The 21,455-nt window shown below is 36.7% G+C and overlaps 2 protein-coding genes across 6 annotated transcripts in view; one reads left to right on the top strand and one right to left on the bottom strand.

The window, feature by feature from the left end:
* Nucleotides 1–373: 373 nt before the first annotated feature.
* On the top strand, nucleotides 374–2,934 carry LOC107220799 (lysozyme). Of its 2 annotated transcripts, none has more exons than XM_015659537.2 (5): nucleotides 374–495; nucleotides 659–814; nucleotides 1,048–1,139; nucleotides 1,232–1,295; nucleotides 1,479–2,934. In XM_015659537.2, exons 2-5 carry the CDS (start codon nucleotides 682–684, stop codon nucleotides 1,616–1,618), a joined length of 429 nt encoding a protein of 142 aa, XP_015515023.1. In that variant the 5' UTR covers nucleotides 374–495; nucleotides 659–681; the 3' UTR covers nucleotides 1,619–2,934. The 2 variants fall into 2 exon arrangements, with proteins under 2 accessions (XP_015515023.1, XP_015515022.1); XM_015659536.2 differs by lacking the exon at nucleotides 374–495 and adding an exon at nucleotides 511–577.
* A 1,953-nt stretch (nucleotides 2,935–4,887) lies between these two features.
* Nucleotides 4,888–21,455, bottom strand: part of LOC107220800 — an 85,330-nt gene continuing 68,762 nt past the window's right edge. For 2 of the 4 annotated variants that reach the window (XM_015659538.2, XM_046745822.1), the window contains 15 exons: nucleotides 13,876–14,251; nucleotides 13,468–13,677; nucleotides 12,996–13,022; nucleotides 12,470–12,598; nucleotides 12,253–12,378; nucleotides 11,433–11,837; nucleotides 11,038–11,202; nucleotides 9,624–9,971; nucleotides 8,926–9,323; nucleotides 8,497–8,692; nucleotides 8,242–8,403; nucleotides 7,869–8,117; nucleotides 7,537–7,726; nucleotides 6,758–7,432; nucleotides 4,888–6,672 (listed from right to left, as the gene is read on the bottom strand). In XM_015659538.2, coding sequence (XP_015515024.2) covers nucleotides 6,449–6,672; nucleotides 6,758–7,432; nucleotides 7,537–7,726; nucleotides 7,869–8,117; nucleotides 8,242–8,403; nucleotides 8,497–8,692; nucleotides 8,926–9,323; nucleotides 9,624–9,971; nucleotides 11,038–11,202; nucleotides 11,433–11,837; nucleotides 12,253–12,378; nucleotides 12,470–12,598; nucleotides 12,996–13,022; nucleotides 13,468–13,677; nucleotides 13,876–14,199 — 3,828 coding nt within the window. In that variant the 5' untranslated portion in view covers nucleotides 14,200–14,251 and the 3' untranslated portion in view covers nucleotides 4,888–6,448. The remainder of the gene's footprint in view (nucleotides 6,673–6,757; nucleotides 7,433–7,536; nucleotides 7,727–7,868; nucleotides 8,118–8,241; nucleotides 8,404–8,496; nucleotides 8,693–8,925; nucleotides 9,324–9,623; nucleotides 9,972–11,037; nucleotides 11,203–11,432; nucleotides 11,838–12,252; nucleotides 12,379–12,469; nucleotides 12,599–12,995; nucleotides 13,023–13,467; nucleotides 13,678–13,875; nucleotides 14,252–21,455) is intronic. The other 2 variants (XM_046745844.1, XM_046745837.1) reach the window with 2 other exon arrangements.

Genomic DNA, 21,455 nt, shown 5'->3' with positions numbered 1-21,455 from the left:
TTTCGTCTCGCGTATTTGCAATATTCCTGCCGTATTTGCCTGCGACTCATATTGCAAACTTGCGCTCGGCGTAAAGAGACGTTGTTATACTTTACCTCCTTGGTACACAATCTACGATTATATATAAAAATTGTTTTTCACGGCTTTTAGACGTTGAAAAACAAATCATAAGATATTTTGTGGATATCATTTTGAAGACTTTTAGCTTTACGCTATCTGTGACCCTGCACAGATTCTTTCGGTCAAGGACTTCAATATCAAGACGGGGAATTACAGTTAGATTAATGGGCTGGGGGAAGTACCAATAAACATAAACTGTAATCGAATTTTTGCGTATAAATGCATGAATGATAAATCGAGGCATTTCAGCAACATTTGTATGTGCCGCGGGTTAATCAGTCGGACCGTCTGAATCAAAATTCAGTTTTTTTATTCGCCACTTACGACAATCTCGTTAATCTTAATTTTCAATCTTGGCTTATCTTCGCGCATATAGTAAGTACGCAGGCATAAATAGCAACAGGGCAATGGAATATTATCTCAGTTTAAAATAAGCTGTTGAATTATCATCGCGTGGGTCAGTATTGACCGTAACAGCATCCGACATCGGATTAAAATACATATACTAAATTTTCATCCCGTTTTTATTTGAAATCAGTTGCCCGAGTAAGCTTGGACATCATGAAAGCTTTATTCGTTGTATTGGCTCTACTTCTCGTCACTGTCTCTCACTGTACAGGAAAAACATTTACGCGGTGTGGATTAGCATTGGAATTAGACAGACAAGGCTTAGATCGTGGAAAAATGAATGATTGTGAGTATGACTGCCGTTTAATTACGTAACGGCATTTAACGCGTATTTCTATCACGTATTCATCTCTATCCTTAGTATTTTATACATAATATAACAGTTAGTTAACGAAAATTTCCGATGAAAAGTATGTGGTACCAAAAAGTTGCCATGGCTAAAGGAAAATCCATGTTGTGTATAATAATAACAAAATCACATGGCGATCTGGTTATTAACAATTAACATCAATTAAACAGGGGTTTGCTTGGTGGAAAAGGAAAGCGCGAGAAATACGTCAGCTATTGGCGGGCCGAATCGTAATGGCAGCTACGACTACGGATTATTTCAAGTAAAAATATAAAAAAGTTGACGAATTACGCCGCAAAGTTTGTCGAAATTGGCCAAATAGTTAAAATCTTTCTCTTTTTCATAAAATTACAGATTAACGGAAACATTTGGTGTTCATTGGGTGTCGCAGGGAGTGATTGCAACATAAAATGCGAAGGTGAGGTATAACTGCATGCATTGTTTAAGATTGAAAGTAGTACCGAAACAAATTTTGCAGTTTCGATGTTCTAATTTGAAAATTTATGCACGTTTCATTCATCCATTGTGCCAACTATTCAGGATTCCTGATATTATTCTGATCCACATTCATCCGCACTGATAAATTGTTGTACAAACACAGATTTACTCGACGACGATATAACCGATGACGTACGATGCGCTAAAAAGATTTATAGAAGACATAAATTCTACGCGTGGAATGGCTGGAAGAATGGCTGTTTGAACAAAGTTATTCCGGATGTTCATTACTGTTTCAATTGAGTATTTGAATGAAATTTTTTTACTTCATATTCTTGTAGATCGGAAAAAAATATTTTGGACGTATTTTTTATTTTTTCGATTGAATCAAAATTGCCATTAATATAACAGATTGAAAACTATAACATTGTGACGTCACCCATGCTAATATATATCTATATATATATATTAAAATCAGTGAAATTCAATCACCTATAACATGAAAAATTATCATTTTTAACGAAAAACAAAAAATACGTCCTCGTTATTTTGGCTTGCACTGCATTATGCACCCCTAAAATATGACAAAAAAATTTCATTCAAATACTCAATTGACCGATCGGAAATATAATATTTTGCATTAAGGTTCTATCAAAATAATTCTATAATTATACATCAATATTTTGTAACTTATGTTAAGATTATTAATAAAATGAAATAAGTAAATACGTCAGTATAGTTTTATGTATCTATAATTAATCTGTGAAATATAATATATTTGCGTAAGAGATTTAACGATCCTTTTTCTGTTACTAATAATACTAATTGTAAAAATAATATTTACCGTATCCAGAAGTCCAATACATATAATATTAACAGGATTTTGGAAATAATGCAAAAATATTTTTATACCCTAAAATGACTTTATTAACTCTTAACTTTACACGTGTTGAATATATATATATACTTGTCAGATCTATCTGTATACGTGTATGTATATTGTTTCAATATTTCACCATATATATTACCAACATCATATGATATAGGAGCAAAGTAAATTTGATAGATTGTCTACTTAAGATTTCATATTATAATTCCTTTAGCATTATATATAAGAAAAAATTTTAATTAGACACCCTATATAATCGATACAAAAGGTGCGTCTATACTTTTCTCAAGTATATTCATATACAATGTTGGTACTGACGAACGTATTACCGTGAAACCGTGTCATAAAAGCGTTTCCGAGAAACATAGGATTATTTTTAATAATTCCGGCCAATTATAGTATACAATTATATCATATACGCGATATCTTTATTCGTAATATATAATTTGTCGCGAAATTTCATATGCGAATTCATATACATATATGTCTTTGAATATCAATCGTAAGAATCGTTACAGCTCTGATATGACACAAAATAATTTCATACCAGCCTACATTATACAATTAGGAGACTGAGACATTTGTTCTATTGGCCAAAATCTACTATTGTCATTTATCCCAATGAGACAATTCGTTATTATATTGTATATAAAATTAGGCTACTAACCATAACATTGAAACTAGTTCACAAGACTACGTAACGTGTAAAGTCGTTAGCGGTAAAAAATGTCAAAAGAAAAAAAAAACTTCACATGAAATTCGTCGTTTGGTTTTTATGTAATTGTTCCTTTCTCTTTTCTTTGTCTTGTGAACCTCTGTTGTCCCCTTTGTTATATACGGACTTAGGATCAAACGGTGTTTTTGATCATTAGACCAAATATCTTTAGATCTGATTACTCAGATCAAGTATAGAAATACCACAATCACAATTTTTTTTTTTTTACAAATACAAGTTATGTCCTTCTATATTTTTAAAACGGCGATTCAAACACACCGACTCAAGTATTTTATGCACTTTTTGAAAGTTTAGTATATATATTTATATATACCATATATGTTTATATGATACGTAAGTTTTGTTTAATATAATATGATGTGGCGTTTGATAGATATGCATAAAAAGATGATATGAAATAAGAAGCAATGATATGAGAGTAACGCTTGTCTATCGCAGATTTTCCGTTGCACTTCGTACTGACAAGGGGAGTGTCAAACTTGGGAATCACAGATTTCCATCACTTTTATATATATTGTAGGGCAGGGTCCCCTCAATAAATATATAAAGCGGCAAGACGCCATTCGTTTTTATTATTGAGAAATTTCAACTCAAAGTTCTATATGTAACTTAAGTAGAAGGAACCTTTTTACCGGTTGCAGCAATAGTTCCGTGGCGTAGCGGTAACGCTCTTGCTTACTGAGCGACTTTATTTTTGATAATATTGATTACTTTGTTATTATAATTATTACAAATCCTATTTTTATCATTTTTTGTATTTTTTCCTAACTTAAAAATAAAAAAATAATTTATAGAAATATCAATTATTAATTATTTATTTTTGTATTAAATAATTTATAAAAAAAAAAAAAAAAAAAGTAACTCTAACGGAACTTGAACAGCCGTTCGGTCCCTCAGTAAGCAAGAGCGTTACCGCTACGCCACGGAACTATTGCTGCAACCGGTAAAACGGTTCCTTCTACTTAAGTTACATATAGAACTTTGAGTTGAAATTTCTCAATAATAAAAACGAATGGCGTCTTGCCGCTTTATATATTTATTGAGGGGACCCTGCCCTACAATATATATAAAAGTGATGGAAATCTGTGATTCCCAAGTTTGACACTCCCCTTGTGAGTATAAATTTAAAAAAACATTTGCACCGTCAATGACGTGAGTAAAACTGAATTAGCTGCCCAAATCAACGTGTTCCACACAAAAGTTGGAGAAAAAAGTATCAAATTTACATTGCTGATCAAAGTTCTTCCAAAGAATTTTAACATCGACTCAACAACAGATCACAATAATCGCAGATATTATCCTTCATTGCGACTTGAACAGACTAATGTACAGATTCTAATGGAAAAGAAATTTCGTATAATCTTGAAAACTTGTTGATACATAATTACAGGCAGGCGTTTCTGTGCGAACTGACGGCGATAAACAAGGTGTGATGAATAGTGCTGAGTTAGTATACATGATAGATTTCCTTAGTGTCTAAGTTACGAATGAATGAATTAATACATTATCGTGTTCATTATTAACCATAACAATATTTCATTCACGGACATATCCAAACATTCATTCATTAGTTCGCATACATTCAACGGCATTTGTGCATGTATGTTTCACAAGTGGTGCCAATTCGCAAAAATTTTGCCACCCTAATTTTCACGAAGCAAACTTCGAGACACGGACACAAAGTGTTTCGTTTTATGTTTCTTTTCAAAAATATTGCTTTCAAAAACTGTTGTATGTCCATATTCGCACGGCCTGTACTTGCTGAGTAAAGCTGCACTTTTGTTAAAAACTCATTCAATAACATCGCATAGTTAAAAAACATTACGAAATTGTTATAAGATTAAAAAGGAATTTATCCAATAAGTACAGTACCACACTGTGTATGTACGGTTATCGTTTTACTATTTTATTTACCTTTTTATATTAGTTATTTTTTGGCTTGGTTACTATATAAAATCTAAATTAAATAGTTTTTTTTTTTTTTTTTTGTTTTTCATATATTTTTTTTTATTCCGTCGTTTTAATATTGATAAAGATGTTGCGTTTATATCAGGATTTTATATCTTAACTCTGATTCAAACTCGCCAATGTCACTAATCTTAATTTATAATTATCATTATCGTTATTATTATTATTTTCGTAGCGATATAAAAATGATACAAAAATGATCAGTGTTGGTCAAAAACGAAATGGTGTAATAGATATAAAATCAACACCCCTGACAAAATTGTGCGCTGATAAAGATATAAAGAAATAGGGATGACAACGTAAATAAAAAGAAAAGAAAAGTTAATAAGCTGTTCAAAAACATTATTCTTCAGCAAACAACATAAATGCTAACATTGGTCTATCGTATTTAAATTTCTATCGCTTCAAATACTGTAGACAAAAGTAACAATTATTATCGAACGTAGACAAATGTACAAAAGATCTTGAGATATATGCCATCTCAATTATTGTATATACGTCACTACCCTTATTAGATCTCTGACGTTGTTCCTATCACTAATAAGTAGTGAAATGTTCCATTGTGTTAGTTTACCGTCATGTATCTGAAAATACCTTTATACATTATCATTTTATTTCACTCTTTTTATTGGCTCACACAGTGTTAATGGAAGCATTTTCTGTCACTCCAAAACGGTATTGTGTGAATAACACTTTGAGTCACATATTTTTTAGAAACTTTCCACATTCTGATAAAGGTATCAGTTTTCTAAATAAGAGCAATAATTCAACGAAATTTTACAATTTCCATCTGGCAGTGTTTTACATAGTAGTATATCAGTAGTGGTAGTATCAATAGTTTGCTGTTGTAGTAGTAGTTGTGGTAAGAGTGATAGTAATTGTAGTAGCAGTAGTATTAGGAGTAATAGCATTAGTGTTATAGATTTTAAGAGATTATCATTATACTTAGAGACTGCCTATCACGTAGTAAATGTTTATCAGATTTCGCAGTTATGTCTTATTATGATCTTACCTTTATTGCTTTCAGAAAATGGCACTGAATATTGAATGTGTACTTGAGATTTGAGTATTGTTCAATGTATGAATAATTTTCAACGGTACAAGAATACGTGTTATATAACAGGATTGTATCGATTCTGATTTTACATATAAACGACCGCGCTGGAATTAAAACCGAATAACTTATCCAAGATTTTATTCTAGAAGAGTTCCGTTACAAAAGGCAACGCGTGAATTGTGTTGAGTATCCACTATAGAGAAATTTAATAATAATTAAAAATTTTTTCTTTCATAATACCTAATAACGAACATAACTGTACTTCAATTTAAATCGCCGTATGCATGGAGTGGGTTAAAGAAAGGTTGACTTAAGTTTTCACTTCGATCGATTGTTATGAATATTATTATGGGTCTCATAGCTATCCGTATGATTATTAAAATGATTCTGGTTGTAAGCGTCTGTTTGATTTTGAACGTGCGTTGGGGAGTCTCCGAGCATTGCTAGCATGTACTTACGCGTTGGCGAATGCACCGTGTTTTGTTAGGGGGGTACATATGGAGGGGGTTTTCTGTATGTAGGAGTCGGTTTTGGTCTGTTTTGACGATTGTTGTCGCGATTTGTGGCAAAAGGTGGTGGCGGCTGGTACGGTTCTTCAGAATTTTCACTCTGCAGCATGGGCACGTCTGCCCCGTCTTCAGTCTTTTGATACTCGGGAGGTGGTAGCGGTGGTTTTTCTTCTTTGAGAATAACTGGCGACTTGTTACCTGAAGAGTAATATTACATAACAGTGTCTTTACAGAATGCTACAGCCCGAAATAAAGAGTTAGGTAATTAAACTCCAGCTTTTACCTGGGTCCGGTTTCTCATCCAATTCGTCTTGGAATATCACAGGGATTCCCTTATTCCTGAAACTCTGTCTTTCGTCATCTTGTTCACTGACGCTCATCTTTCCACTGCGCTTCCGTCTGTACAAAATGCAAGCAATAATAGCGGCCAAGATTAGCATAGCAGCGATTATTATCGCTGGTACTATGAATGTGATGATAACGTCATCGTGCGATTTTCCAACTGATGTCCCGCCTTCAACTGGAGGACCAGCACTTGGCGAATATACACTTGTAGATTCATCACCAAGGCACAGACCAGTCGGCGTAATAGTTATTTGTTTCACTGGAAACTCCGAACCCATAACGTCTCCCACGCGTTCAGTCAACATTTTTTCATCTTTGACAATCACCTCGCGTAACTGCGTTATCACGTTGTGCGGACAGGAGGACGTTACCAAAGTTTTATTGTGCCACGTGACAACTGTGCTTTCGGTAATATTATCTATAGATATGGCACTTGCGTCTTTGTCATGGAATAGCTCTCCCAGTTTCTCCATAAATTTACGCTTCTGAGCGGCAGAATGCACGAAATTTTTGTAAGGAATTTCCAAAGTCATAGAAAATTCTACGATGTGCTGCGGTGGCGACGTGTTTGACGGATTTACGACAACGATAAGAGCGTCTGTTAGACTTGCGCCTGGAATACGCGTAAAGATTGTTCAGTGTTCATTTTCAGAAAACTTACTCATCAGTTATACGGAGCGGGAGTTGGGACTTTTGGATATTTTCACTATATTATACCTGCTGAATCTGTGACGATCAATTGGTATTCTTTACGCCCGATATCTTTTGGCATAGGTACTCCATAGAATTGGTGGTTATTGCTGTCAAATTGAAGCCAGTGATCATCTGGAATTGGCATTCTTTCGCTGGTCATCAATGACATCTTCATGTTGTGAGCTGAACCATCCTCAGCGTCAAAAGCCATATCCTGTGATAGAAATGATTTGAAAATTAATGAAAAATCGAATTTGTGAACTGATTGTGCTTGAAATTTTTTTTTCAGTGGAACAATTTTATACAATTTTTTTTCGTAAATAAAGTAGAAATTTGAATAAAATGTAAAACCTTACCTCGGGAACAGTGAATACAAGCAATTGTCCAACCGTTGCATTAATGCGGTCTACTTGATTCCTTGGCACTGGAGGTTGGTTTATCTTGGGTAGTAGAGGTTTCTCAGTCACAATTGCAGGCGGTTCAGGTTTTGGTTCCTCTTCACATTGTCCAATTTTATGCAGGGCGACGTGTCGAGCCTTTATTTCAGGTGCAAGAATTGTTTGCAATGCAGTACTGGGCAATCCATTTTCATTCTCTACCAAAACCTACAATATACAATGGAATTTGCTCAAAGAATCAAATTGTATGTAATTAGCATAGAATGGCAATTTTTACAACCTGAAAAGAACTACAAGGAGATAAATTAAAACTTGGCGAGGTTTTACATACGTCAAATAATTTGCTAATTTCTTCTTCGGGGCATTCGATGCTTCGAGGAAGACTGTCATTAGACCACGTAAAAGTAATATGGTCACCCACAATATTGATTTGTCGAACTGTTATTTTGGATGTATCTTCATCTCCGTAAAGTTTGGCAAGACCGCGAACGACCTGTAAAATATTTTTAATGTTAGCATCTCTAGCGAAAAGAACGATTGAAAAACCTTGTTAAAAAGGTGTCGTTGCATCACAAATTGTGTTTACCTTAAATTCCCAATCCACGTTCGTCGGAAATGCACTTCGTTTATCAATTCTCAAAGAAATATTAAATTCGTGATTAACGGATCGACTTTGCGGATGTTGTTGGACATGAACATCTAGAGTTGCATTCGCTCTTAGTCCTTCGCTATCTTCTGCCACAAGTTCATAATCCCAGACCGAAATGACATTTTCAAGTGGTCTGTTTGGATGAACAGAATTAATTTCATTAAAACAATGAAATACATATGTCTGTGAATCATAATAATGATAATTGCGTCAGCTTTGGTAAATTCTTGTCACGAGTATATCGCGTTTTTGCATTTATACGACTACCATAGAATCCGCAGCTTTCATAGTTGGTGAAAAAAAGCTCAGTTGCTTCGGCTTAATCATTTTAGTGAAATACTAAAAAAAAAAAAACAATATGCTTACAATCCATAAACTTCCTGCGTCTGATTGTTGAACTGAAGCCAGTGATTGTTCTTGATTGGATTGTGTTGCTTATACAAACTCAAGCGGAGATCCCTAGCATTTCCATCTTCCACATCGACAAAGGTGTCCTCAGGAATAAGAAAACTGAGAAGTTTTCCGGCTGTTACTTGTATCTTTTGCAATCGTCTATCTTCTCTGGGTGGGAAATTGAGCTGTTCGAGATCAATTTTATCCGTAATCTCTGGCGTTAATTGAGATGTAGTTCTCGGTTGTGTAGTCATCCGCTGGGTAGTCGATACAGAGAGTGGAGTAACCGTTGTAGTTGCCTGTGTTGTTGTGGTTGATACAGTTGTTGGTGATGGCATTACTATCGTCGACTGATTGCGTGCTCCAGTTATCTAAACCAAATTATACCACAGATGTGAGTTTAAATTGCCAACAATAAATACGCCGACAATACCTGTTTGAAAAAAAATTAAATAATCAACTACCCACTGAGTGTCAATCATGAAAACATACGATTATGAAAGATACAAGAATGATAATGTGAAGATTAGGAGTCTTGAGAAGAGCCGTAGATGTTTGTTCTTTTTTTCGATAGAAGAAATGAAATTTTTTTCAGCTTCATTACTAAGCCTGCACAGATATATGGATATGACTCAAACGACATTGAAAAGCGCTAAGCGAGTAAGCATTACCTCTTGCGGGATGGTTGTTTGATCATAGACCACTGTCGTCTCAGACACAGGTTTTATTGCTGGACCGCTAGTCGATATTACATTAGTTTCACTAGTTTGGAGAATGGTTGTTTTAGGGGGGATTGTCGTAGTTTCTGCAGGCACTGTGGGTACGGTTATAGAGATTGTATCAATTCTTTCAACTTTCTCTTTCGGCACTTCCACCGTTTCTAATTTCGAAGACTCTGTTGGCGGTACGGCTGTGGTGGTAGTAGTTGTGGTTGTGCTCGTTGATGATGTTGGTATTACTGTTGTTGGTGCCTGAGTTGTTGTGGTCGATGACGAGATGGTTGTGGGAGGCACGCTTGTCTGTGGAATTGTTAGTAGTTTTGCGATGTATGCCATGAAACATTTGTTAGTCAACGTATAGTGAGGCAATATTATGGAATAATGTAGGAGATTTCGATCGTGGTAAAGATTCCAACGTTCATACCGTCTCTCAATAATAAGTCACATATAGTATTAAACCCTCTTACAGAATTGGTTGTATGGTCAATTGTGACCATTAAACTTCTAAAAACTAATATTTTTACTATTTCGAAGTATTTGCGAGCAGGCTCAACATTCATATCATTTATAATCACAGGAAAATATCTAATCAAAGGTATGAGACTATGTACATTTGGTGTCGAATATATGATGCTAATGTTTAGTTCGTCAGATAAGATGGTCAATGTTGCCATTCCAATACAATAAAATTAATATAAGGTTGCAATATGAAAAGTACGAGGCTGAAGCTAGCAGCCAGAATTATCAGCTAAACGTTTCAATGTTAATTTAAATAAGGTAGTGAAGTCCGAAACTCAAAATTTTGTGACATACCTTGAACCCCCGATACTTTTATAGAACTATGAAGATAAAACTGAACAGTTTTTTTCTATTTCCAAAAAGTTTGACACGTTTGGCTGCTAACTCTGGCTGACAGCTTCAGCTTTATATGAAGAGTACAAATTTCCTCAGCTACACAGAAAGCCCGTAGAGACAGTATAGACAAATTGTTCTTAGAAATTAGTCAGTTTGGAAGTGTTACCCAACAATCTAAAATTGATTGAAACATATTGAATACTATTTGTAAATTCCGATCAGATGTCAATTACCCATAAAAATAGCAAAACACTAGAAAAATTCATTCATTTCGATTATTTAATTGGGATGAACGATATAAGCGAAGCTGTCCATAAAAGATATCAAAGATATTAAATGTGAATGATCAAACAGTGTGAGAGAAAATCATTTTAGATTGTTGGGTGAGAATAGGGAGAAGTAATGAAATATGTGATATATGTTTATGCCAATTTATAGAATTTACTGTACAAAAGATTTTGAATTCAATTAGATTAATCAGGTGAATTTTTTTGCGAGTAGGAAAACTTACCGGCGCAAGTGTCGGCACTGATGTTGTGGTATTTGTTGGAATTGATATTGGCAACATGCCTAGTACAGGTACTTGCTGAGGAGTTTCGCCAGCATTTTCGGCTGTAATCCCAATTTTGCTCAAGATGCCTGGGTAAAGGTCTTCGGCATCGATTTCTTCTTCTAGCTATGATTCAAAAATAAATTTGCTAACATGGAAACAATATCTCATCCCCACTTGATGAGTTATAAAATATTTAATAACTATCGCTTAATCGGATACTATTTGGCTGTATGCAGAAAGTATTTTGTGAATAAACTATTAAATTGTGTAGCTTACGAGGAAATATTCAGCGAAGTTCTGACCCAAAATAATGTTCCGTTTATCAACTGGAGAAACAACAAAAATCCACTTACTTTTGGCTCGTTGGATTTTTCTCCATGATGATGTCTGTGTGGCCGACCAAATTCGTCGACAAGCATTTTGGATACTGCGATATTTGGCTGTTCCGTAATCGGTTCGTTGTCGTCACCATCTTCGTCGTCACCTTCGACATCACCACCGTTTATGGGATTGTTCTCATCTACAATATCCTCTTCATCTTCGTAATCGTCATATTGCTCATAATAATCGGGATCAGTATTGTAATCCCCGGACCCTGTATCCCTACGATTTCTCAGCAAAGAACTGGAATCTGTTTTCACCCGCCAAAGTAAAACTGGTTGTTCTAAAACTTCGGCTAAAGTACCATCTCTAGCCTGATCTCGCAGCTGATTTACCAAATCAGTTTGGTGATGCCAAAGACGACCATCGCAGCCCACCTGTTCAGATGTTGCAAACAATCATGATCAAACTCTACTTACATACACACTGTAAATCTGTAATCCTGTGCGTATTTCTCATTTATTTCTATTTATTCCTTGGACTAGTTAAACTATAACGTAGGAACAAGATTAATGAGCTTCCATTAGCTTTGCGTGAGCCTCTTGGATCGAGCCTTGTTATTGAGAATCTAGTCGAACTTAATGACACCGCTTTCACATCTTAATAGGATTTATGTGTAGAGTTTTTTGCGATGCTTTGAGAGGCACTCGACTATATACATGCTGCTTCTCTAAGTCAGTGAGTTTCCACGGTTTTATACGACCGCTAATTAATAAAAGTTAATTAAAACAATAACCACGTTTAATGAAAACGTCTACCGATCTAGAAAATAAGAAATGCGTTTTCACATACCTGCCATTGGATAGCCGTGGGGTGTTTTTCTCGACGCCGTTTGACATTGCCAGGTCCCGATAAAATCACTGACGCGTCTGGAGCTGAAGTTTCCTTGCTCACATGAGGGTGCATCGAAAAGGCACTCTAGAATAATAATTAATGGTGGAAACTAGTAAGTTTTATCAACCTATAAGACTCTTGAGAATCAATATATTTATCCAGTAACATAAATTACCGTGTGTAAACCCAAGAATCCAGCCAGATTTTCGATTGCATTTACTCTTGACGCCGGCTTCAAGTTCTCGAACCTGGTGTCTAAAACGATTGTCAGAAGAGTCTGGTCCTCAGATTCGTCGCAGTGCGTCTGAAAATGAATCGAATCATTGATTTTTGGAAAGTATATTCACGCAAACAATGAACAATGTGACGACAGCGAGATTTTTCATCCCAACTTCGCACTCTGGTTTGTTATTAGTAATCAGAATATCTAAAAGGCTACTCTTGCAATTACTCTGGCAACGCATTGTGTGTGAGAGACTTTCAGAAGGGCAATGACAGTCACGTTTACTGTTAGAAATTTATATACTTGATGGGACAGATTAACAGTGTGTGTGATACCAATTGATATCAATAAGCAAAAGTCAAAGATCTAATTTATTTACGAGATCGCAATGTGACTGGATACATAAATTCGTCTCCGACTACAAATGAGCCAAGCTACAGCGAGATTTTTCTTGTATTCCTTTTTAGTTTCAACTTACAACGCATTCTTCAGACTCCAAGTCCATCTTGATAGCACAAAAGAAAATATGCTTTAATTAAAAAGATATTTCAAAGATCAAGACTGAGTTATATCAATTTCAGAAACGGTGAAAAAACCAAATGAAAGTTTTCAACTTCAAGCGAAGATTATATTATAACTTTGAGATTCTGACCGCAAAGGTATATATATATATATATATATATTTTTTATGCTTTGTTGTAACTTTGTTGTAAAGAATGTCAAACAGCTTTCTATATATATATACGAATGATTTAAATTAATTTCTTTACGCAGAATCGTACATATTTCTATTATGTTTAGAAAACAAGCAAAATGAAAAACATTTTGCACGTTTGAAAAAGCACGCACACATACAGACACACTCTTCTTTTTCGTTTTCTTCTTCCTCAGGCAGAATAAAGTCAAGAAAGGTATATAAGTGCCGGGGGAGGTCGTCAAACTCGTCTTACCTTTCCATCTTTGTGCGTTATTTCGTGTTTCTTCTCGGGCACGACGTTTATGGAAAATACGTCTTTCGCGAAGTCGCCGTGCCTTCCGACGGCCTTGATCATCACGTTGTGGAGTCCCAGGTCCTTCCTCGAAGGGATGCCGACGAGCGTGGAAGCAGGTTCGTCCCAATCGAGCCAACGCGGTAAAGGATGCCCGTTTATACCCCGAGCCTGGTGAAAAATAATGAAAATTGTGATAGCTGCAGGTGTAGCCAAAGAGAGAACAAAAAAAAAAAATAAAAAATAAACAAAACAACATAATACCGAAATTAGTTTCAAAGAGAAATTTAAATTCAAGGAGTATCGAAATCCACCGATAAAGAGACAGTAGCTCTGGTGAATGGGGCAGAGGTATCAAATCCTGTATACCTCGAAGTGATCGACGCTGCCGCTGAAGGCTTGCTTGAGAATTCTCATCTTAAATACGTGACCCACGACGACGAACGTGTTAGGAATCCCCCATAACCGTTCGACGTTGTGTTTCTTGCCATCCCTCGATCTGTCGCGTTTCCTTTCGTTATACTCCTGGTGTTCCTCGTTGCTGAATATCGAGGGACCCGAGGCTGAGGCGGAGGGCTCGCCGACGTCGTCGAAGACGAGATCGTCCTCTTGCAGGGTCAGGGTAAGGGACAACGGGAAGACGAGGAGGAGGATCAGGAGGAGGGGGGAGAAAGCGAGGAGCAGAGGTTTCATTTTGGGGGTTCTTGAGATCAAGTCCTTATCATATCATGCTGCAGCCAAGGATCTGTAACGAGAATCGAAGAATCCTTCAAAATTACGTTTACACATACGTAGGCATACGTAATCAGGTAAGACTGAAAGAGAAAAAAGACCGATCGTTTGTATTCGACGGATACGCGCGGATGAATGGAGACGGGTTTATTCGAAAAATTGTGCAGGCTTTGCGCCTGCAAGCTCATCATGCTTCAACGAAGAAGCTCATACTCGGTAGGTATAATGTAGATGTAACAGCGAGTCAGGCGAAACCGAGGCTTTTAGCCAAATTAACCATTTGCAAAACGAAGATCGTGGAACGGAAGAAGATCTCGCAGTTTTCCCGGTTAGTCGGTGAGGTCTGTTTAAGGAAACTGTGGAAAGAAACACTTGGTTCGCCATTTCAGAGAACTCGATCGTGCTGAATGCACGCTCCAAAACGAGATAGCTAATTACAGATCAATGAACTCCCGTTTTTTATCGTAATTTTCTCTTACCGGAATTCGCAATTCAATTATTCACAGATAATCGGTATGAAAAAATTACTATTGCTTTTGTTAACAGTGTTCAAAATAAAGTGTTGAAAAAAATTTTAAAAAAATAAATAAATAAATAAATAAATTAATAACAAATAAAATCTCCAACATAAAATATTTGTGCCATGAGAAATAACTTGGATGGGTTTGGTTTCTCTGAATTTTTTTAAAATCTTATTTTATTCTTATTTTTTTTTTGTTTTTAACTTAAAGGACGGATCGGAATGTCCCGGGGACAAGGCTTAAGTCAAAGACGTTTTCAGTGGACAATGAACACACGTACAAACGTACGCGGTACGGCTTTCAGACCGCAGGTAAAAGATAATATGTATACCTATATCCCTTGGGAGTAAAGTACCGGCGGAAGATTGTGGGCGCGTTCGAGATGCATGCATTATTCATTGCATATAGCAAGCGTGGAGAATTTTCTTCGCTAGGCGCAAAGGGACTTTACAGCTAATGTTTCAGACTTAGCGGCGGGGCGGCGGAATGCAAAACGAATTATAAGAAACAAACGCGGTATATAAGTATTATTGTACGTATGTATGTGCGAGGCGTATCGCCTCGATCACTATTGTCCAACAGCGTAACAGGTACTACTTTAACACTCGCGTAACAAAACGCCGACTGGAGGGACGATGGGGTGATCAGAGTACGTCGGTTATAATACATTTTATACATGCCTACTCGAGGTAACAAGCTCTCTGTGCAACGGTGCGAATCGATCGATTTGTACGTCAGGAAGAAAAATAAACTTTCCTACAAACGTTGCGAGAACGCAGGTTTATATTTCACTCTCATTGGACGAAATATAGTGAAAGTAACTGGGACGATCACCTCGTGTCAAATTTTCAAACTCCTGTACAATAACGTAAAGATTAAATTTAAATTATGCATAATTTCACGTATAAATATTTCCACATCGACGATTGTTATTTGTAAAACAAGTGTCATTTCGGGTACGAGACGCGAAGTTACGAATTTACGAAATCGAGGCTTTCACGAGCAAGAAACAGAGTTCAAGCTCATGCAAGAAAATTCCGTCGAGTTATTTTCTGGAAAGCCCGTAAAAACACAATTCGACGTACGCGGTGTAATTAACTCCGCGTGACGACGCGTCGCGACGTGTGCGGTTTCGTTGAAAATACTTGAAAATACCTCGGCAACAATCGGGTTTGCCGTTGGTTATATTTACGAGTCAAGGTGCAAAGTCGCCTTCCGCAAGATATTCCGTGCAATTTTAATAACCGGACAGACGCGTGCGGTGTCAAGTCTTACATTAAAGCCGGAGTCTCCGAGTCACCAGAAGTGTGCACGCAGGAGTGGAAATATCTACGTACGCCATAACGCAATCATACTCGAGGCAGAGAGGCAGAGGTTGTAGCGATGGAACAGAAATACCCAGGCACAAGTAAAGGGGCATTGCAGCTGCGCGACTTGCTCGCCGATGGATGTTCTTATAACCCCTATTGACGCCAATAAACTCGGGTTTGCGTGCAACGCACTCCGTCACGTCGCGACGTCGACGTCGACGTCGACGAGCCCCTCCCAACCGAGTTCATCACTCTTCTCGATTCGCCTCAACTTTATACAGACAGTAAAGTAGCCTAATAAACGGCTCTGTTTCTTGGGTCTGGTTAGGCGCACTGAGAGAAATTTTTAATTCCGGTTACCGCTCAGTCCTCAACTATATTCATTTTTTACCGCAATCGAAAAATATAGTTCTAGGTAGAAAATGAAATTTATTTTCCTAGCTGTTACCGGAAAGTCTGGTATCCGTTACTATTCTTTCTCATTACGATCGCTGTTGCTGTATTTTCTGGCAACTGTTGCAAAAATTTAATGCTCGTGCAACGATAAATTGACGTTAAAGCCTTGTTTGACTAAAAAAACTTGAGTAATCCGAACAAACTGACTTTGCGTTGCATTTACCAAAAAAGGATCGACGATAGCGCAAAATTGTTAGGCGTACCTCGTTTTTCGTAATTCCAACAATATTCAAACAATTTTTTTAACGATACCTGTTTTACTGAATTTTTATAGTTGCTGTAACGAATAAAATTTTTCCCAGTGTGTGTCTTTTTCTTTTTCTCTCTCCCGACAGACGGTACGAGCGTTAGTTTTTGCCGACATAAAATTTTCTACGGCAAAAAATTATCAACAAGAACAAAGAGAAAGAAATAAATAAACGATAAGAAAGTCCGGAGTTTCGGTAATTACGGAAATAGCAACACGCGAGCGAGTCGCAGCAATCAGTGGAACGAGTTACGTTATTCGCATGTGTGCGATTACGTATTTATTTCCGCGTTGCGAATCAGTACGGTATAATATGTCTATAGTTGGATTAGATAAGCGTGTACGCAGTCGTTCGGAGAGGGAATTCTAGTAGCGTGTGCCAATGAATGAATTGAAACCAACTGACTAGACGTAGGTACGTACATACCTATCTATATGTATACCTACAAGTGTAAAGCGGTCAGTCAACTTTTAGATTCGAGATTTCTATCATCGCACTGCACGTTACATGTACCTACGTGAGAATTTTAGGTCACGCGTTGATTGCTTCTCACCTACATTTCAAGCATCCTTGACAATTTGCGCTCTTCGTTAATGGTAATACAAGCTAACAATGGAAACTGTAGACATTTTGCCAAATCGCAAATATCTCTTCAGTTTATAAACATTCAGGATATAAAGAAGTCTAAAACAAGCATCATGAAACTTTGCTTATTATTACAACGCTGCGAAATATTTTAACACACTAGCACGATGTAACATACTTTCAACATCGTAAATCATCTGTATTGGCCACCACTTGTCACGTAGCACTCGTAAAATTTTAGACACAAGTATGTGCCTAGTCATTTTTTCGTTTACCAAAATGATGATGTTATACTATAAGCGTATCTATCAGGCATATTTATAATACATAAGAAGCAAAAAGTTTATATATGTATAACCTAGATCCATCGCTTCGATAAATATTAATCAACCACTTATAACCAGTTCAATTTTAATTTTTTTCCCCCTTTTTTTTATAACGTAAGCATATATTCTCTCATAAAGTTTCTCAATTTGTTATTCGAGGTTTGATCCATCGAGTAAGAAGACCTCTGCTGTACTAACAAGGATTATCAGACCCCCGGATCCTGCTGAAACTTTTAGAGGGGTGTTCCTTTGTCCTGAAATATTGAGCTTCCGACGTGTAGTTTAATCCATTAGGCTCTGCTTCGCCCAGGTTATAATAGATTAAATTAGCATTTTAACGGGTGAAATGCCTTGTCAAACGGAACCTCTTTTATATTATTGCCTGAGATATTAACTTTCATTATTTCATCTCAAAGTTTTGATCACAGGTCACCGCATAGATTCAAGTGTAAAGTCGAAAGAAGAAAGGCCAAAGAAACATTCCTACAAGCATCGGCAGAATCTGTGACACTCTCCTTGTAAGTTATAAATGTAATCGCATGCAAAACAGCGTATAAAGAATTAACGCGATCGACGATTTCGTTAGTGTAAAATGTGGGTGGTTAATTACTTTCGAGGCCACGAATGGCAGAGATATACGGCTTAAATATCCGCCGTTAAATCGCGTCAGCGGCTTGCGTTGAGAGCCCTGCCATGAAGTAGGGAAAGACGTGTCTAAAAACGCTATTGCAGCACATCATCGCCGTGTCTCAAAGACCGCGGGCACTGAACAAACATTGTTTTTTCAATCAATTTTTGCCCTCCATTTTTTTGTTCCTTCTCTTCTTGCACTTTAAAAAATTACGCCGTGTTTAAGCACATTACACGACTTGTGCTACATGTGTGAAGTCCACTTTTTAATCTTGTACCAAATTATCACTTTTTGCTAGTAAAATAAGTCTCTGCCGGACGCTTCGACGTTCCGGTTAAAACTTTGAATTTTGATTTTATTCCGGTTTTCAAATCTTTGATACGCGACCCAAAAACTTAAGAAAATCTAGCAGTCCTACCTTTACCGACCGAGCAAATCCTCATCTTTCTTCCTGTATTAAATAAACAAAAAAAGGGAAAAGGTTCAAATTTCGACGGTGCATCGCTCCATTGTAGCGGAATTAAGGAAAGTTACTTGCATCTGTAAAACCGTCCAAAAAAATGTGTGGTTCTTTGACACGTTTTACTATTTCCACATTTACCGCATTTCAGGGACCAAAAAGTGCATAGCTGAGATACATTTTGGTATTCCGGAAACAATGAGGATTAAAATGAGCCATCGTGAGACTGCTTTCATGCAATATTGAGGTCGCTGGACGCGACTTAAGAATTATTTATATTTATATTATATTTATAATTATATTTAATATAGGAAGAAAAAGGGTGAAACTCAGTTTGCTCGGTCGGTAAAGGTACAACAGCTACATGCTCTTAATTCTAATCAGCCAAGGTTATTCGTTGCGGCTATCCTGCGTGTAATCGACATCGTGTTCTTTTTTTCCCATATCGTAACATTAATTATCTGTATACGCCGGTTCCAGGGTTTGATTACAGAGAGTCAATCGACTTATCTAAAATTTGACATACGGTTATAATTCATGCCGCAGGGCTGCAGGCTGCTGTCAAAAAATCCAAACTCAGATGTTTGAATGAAAAAGTGATTGATATACTCTTTGAAATAACGAAACATCGGTGTGTGGATTTAATAAAATCACATGAATGAATATGACGGTCTGATGAAAGGATGACCGTGATATACTTTAAACAGTGACTTGGCATGTGCCAGTCTTTCCGACTATCAGTTTAATGAACGTGAAAAAAGATTTCGAAGATAGACAAGAGATCTATGAGAAAAAACAAAAAGAAAAAAAAAAAGAACGCATCTTCACACGTTGCGTTTGATTGATAAATAATTCTCGTTAAAGTTGTAATAAGTTAACGATTTCGTCTAAAAATTAAATTCTTATCAATTATATTTACGCTTCAAGTGTAAATTAAATTGAAACCGGCAAATCGTACATGCAGCAAAAAAGTGTTTATCTATAAAGTAAATCCCGCGTGATGGCGGTAATCGACGTCGGATTGAATTAATAATCGAAATACCGAATTAATCATCGGAATCATCATTATAAAAGCGTAGCTTTTCATTGCGTCAGTTTGCGATTAAACGCATTCCGAACGATCGTAACGAGGATCAGCCGCCGAGATTGAGACACTGTCACGCCTTTGAATGGTGACTGAGAGTAACTCTCGTTACAATTAATCGTCGAGTCGGTGCTCGAAGCCAAGATCAGAAGCCTGCGACAAGAAGAAACAAAAAAAAAAAAAAAACCCCACGCAGACACCAAAAAACCCGATCACAAGAGCTCGGTGTTGAAATTCTGATCGTGAAACTCGGACGGATCATGAGTATGTAAAAGTTCATAAGTTACGAACGGCGGTGAAGCTTCGCGCCGCTTTGCTCTTTGCTGCACGTGGCTCGTCGTCACGTAAAACTGTGTCATTTATTTTTCCCGGACTGCAAGTAGAAGAGCTGCAAGCAGTTCGGTCTGACCCGGAACAAAGCTTCATTCATTATATTGAGCGAGATTGAGAGAGTGGGAGAAAACGGAAGAGAGAAGTGGTAGAAATATAAATGGAGAGAGAAAGAGAGAGAAATTTATTTTAATCCCCTGCACTGAGTCGTTTCATAGTATCATTTCCACGCGCACGCACACACAGTTATATTTAGTTATCTTTTAGCATACGTGTCGTTATCATCTCGTTCCAACATAGATACCTATATACGATACATACAGATTTCGCTGACGCGATGATTGCTGATTTTATCGCACAATTCTAGTCTCTCTTACGATTACTTTACCGAATGTAATCCATATTTTATCTAGATTTTAATATATATTTTAATTCCGCGTGACGTATTATAAAGTCAATTTCTCTGTATAAATTTGTCGCAAAATTTAGCGATCACACGGGATTTGCTTGTAGTTGAAAAATTTGCACATTTTTCATTACTTCTATGCACTAACTCTACTCAAGTTCAACTCGATCGATTCTACATCACTCGCCATTTTTTTTTTTTCGTTTTTACATCGCACTGACACCTGCGCTTATGTCATATCACGACGTGTCGATTAGGATAAGATCGATTTCAAGACGCATTGCGTCAATGTAGCTCGATAATTTAGTCCGAATGGCAGATCGTGTTAGATCTCACCGTCGGTTCATCTCTGACGCACGATAGTCGATTGGATTGGATTTAAAAGCCAGATCTGATCCGGGCGATATCTGTGTATTAGGTACAGATATTCTAAAGAGAAAAAATCTGATCATCTCGATTCAAATGTGAGATAACAATAAGAGAGAGGGAGAGAGAGAGAGAGAAAAAATTGAAGGAAAAATTACAAACGATCGGAAAAATCGGAGTGAATAAAACTTCATTTTTCCTCATTAAAGTTTCAATCCGCTCAATGATCGTAAATTATACTTGGCAAACCTATATACGTATATAACAATCATAAATTTTACTACGGGTAGAATGCGCGTTCGTCCAGAGTTTCTGTAAACTTAAGTAGGTGGATATTCAGGCACTAAGGTGACGCACACAAGTTTATAAATGAATTGTTGCATGTATATGCGTATGACGTACGTGTGTATTATACGAGAGAGTTGAAATAGAATTTATGTAATTTCGTGCCATAAATTAGCAGCGAATTGAAAAGGATGCTCGTAAATCTAGGC

The sequence above is a fragment of the Neodiprion lecontei genome, chromosome 1, assembly GCF_021901455.1.
Source record: "Neodiprion lecontei isolate iyNeoLeco1 chromosome 1, iyNeoLeco1.1, whole genome shotgun sequence".
NCBI classification, from domain to species: Eukaryota; Metazoa; Arthropoda; class Insecta; order Hymenoptera; family Diprionidae; genus Neodiprion; species Neodiprion lecontei.
This window is presented reverse-complemented; position numbering and strand designations above follow the sequence as displayed.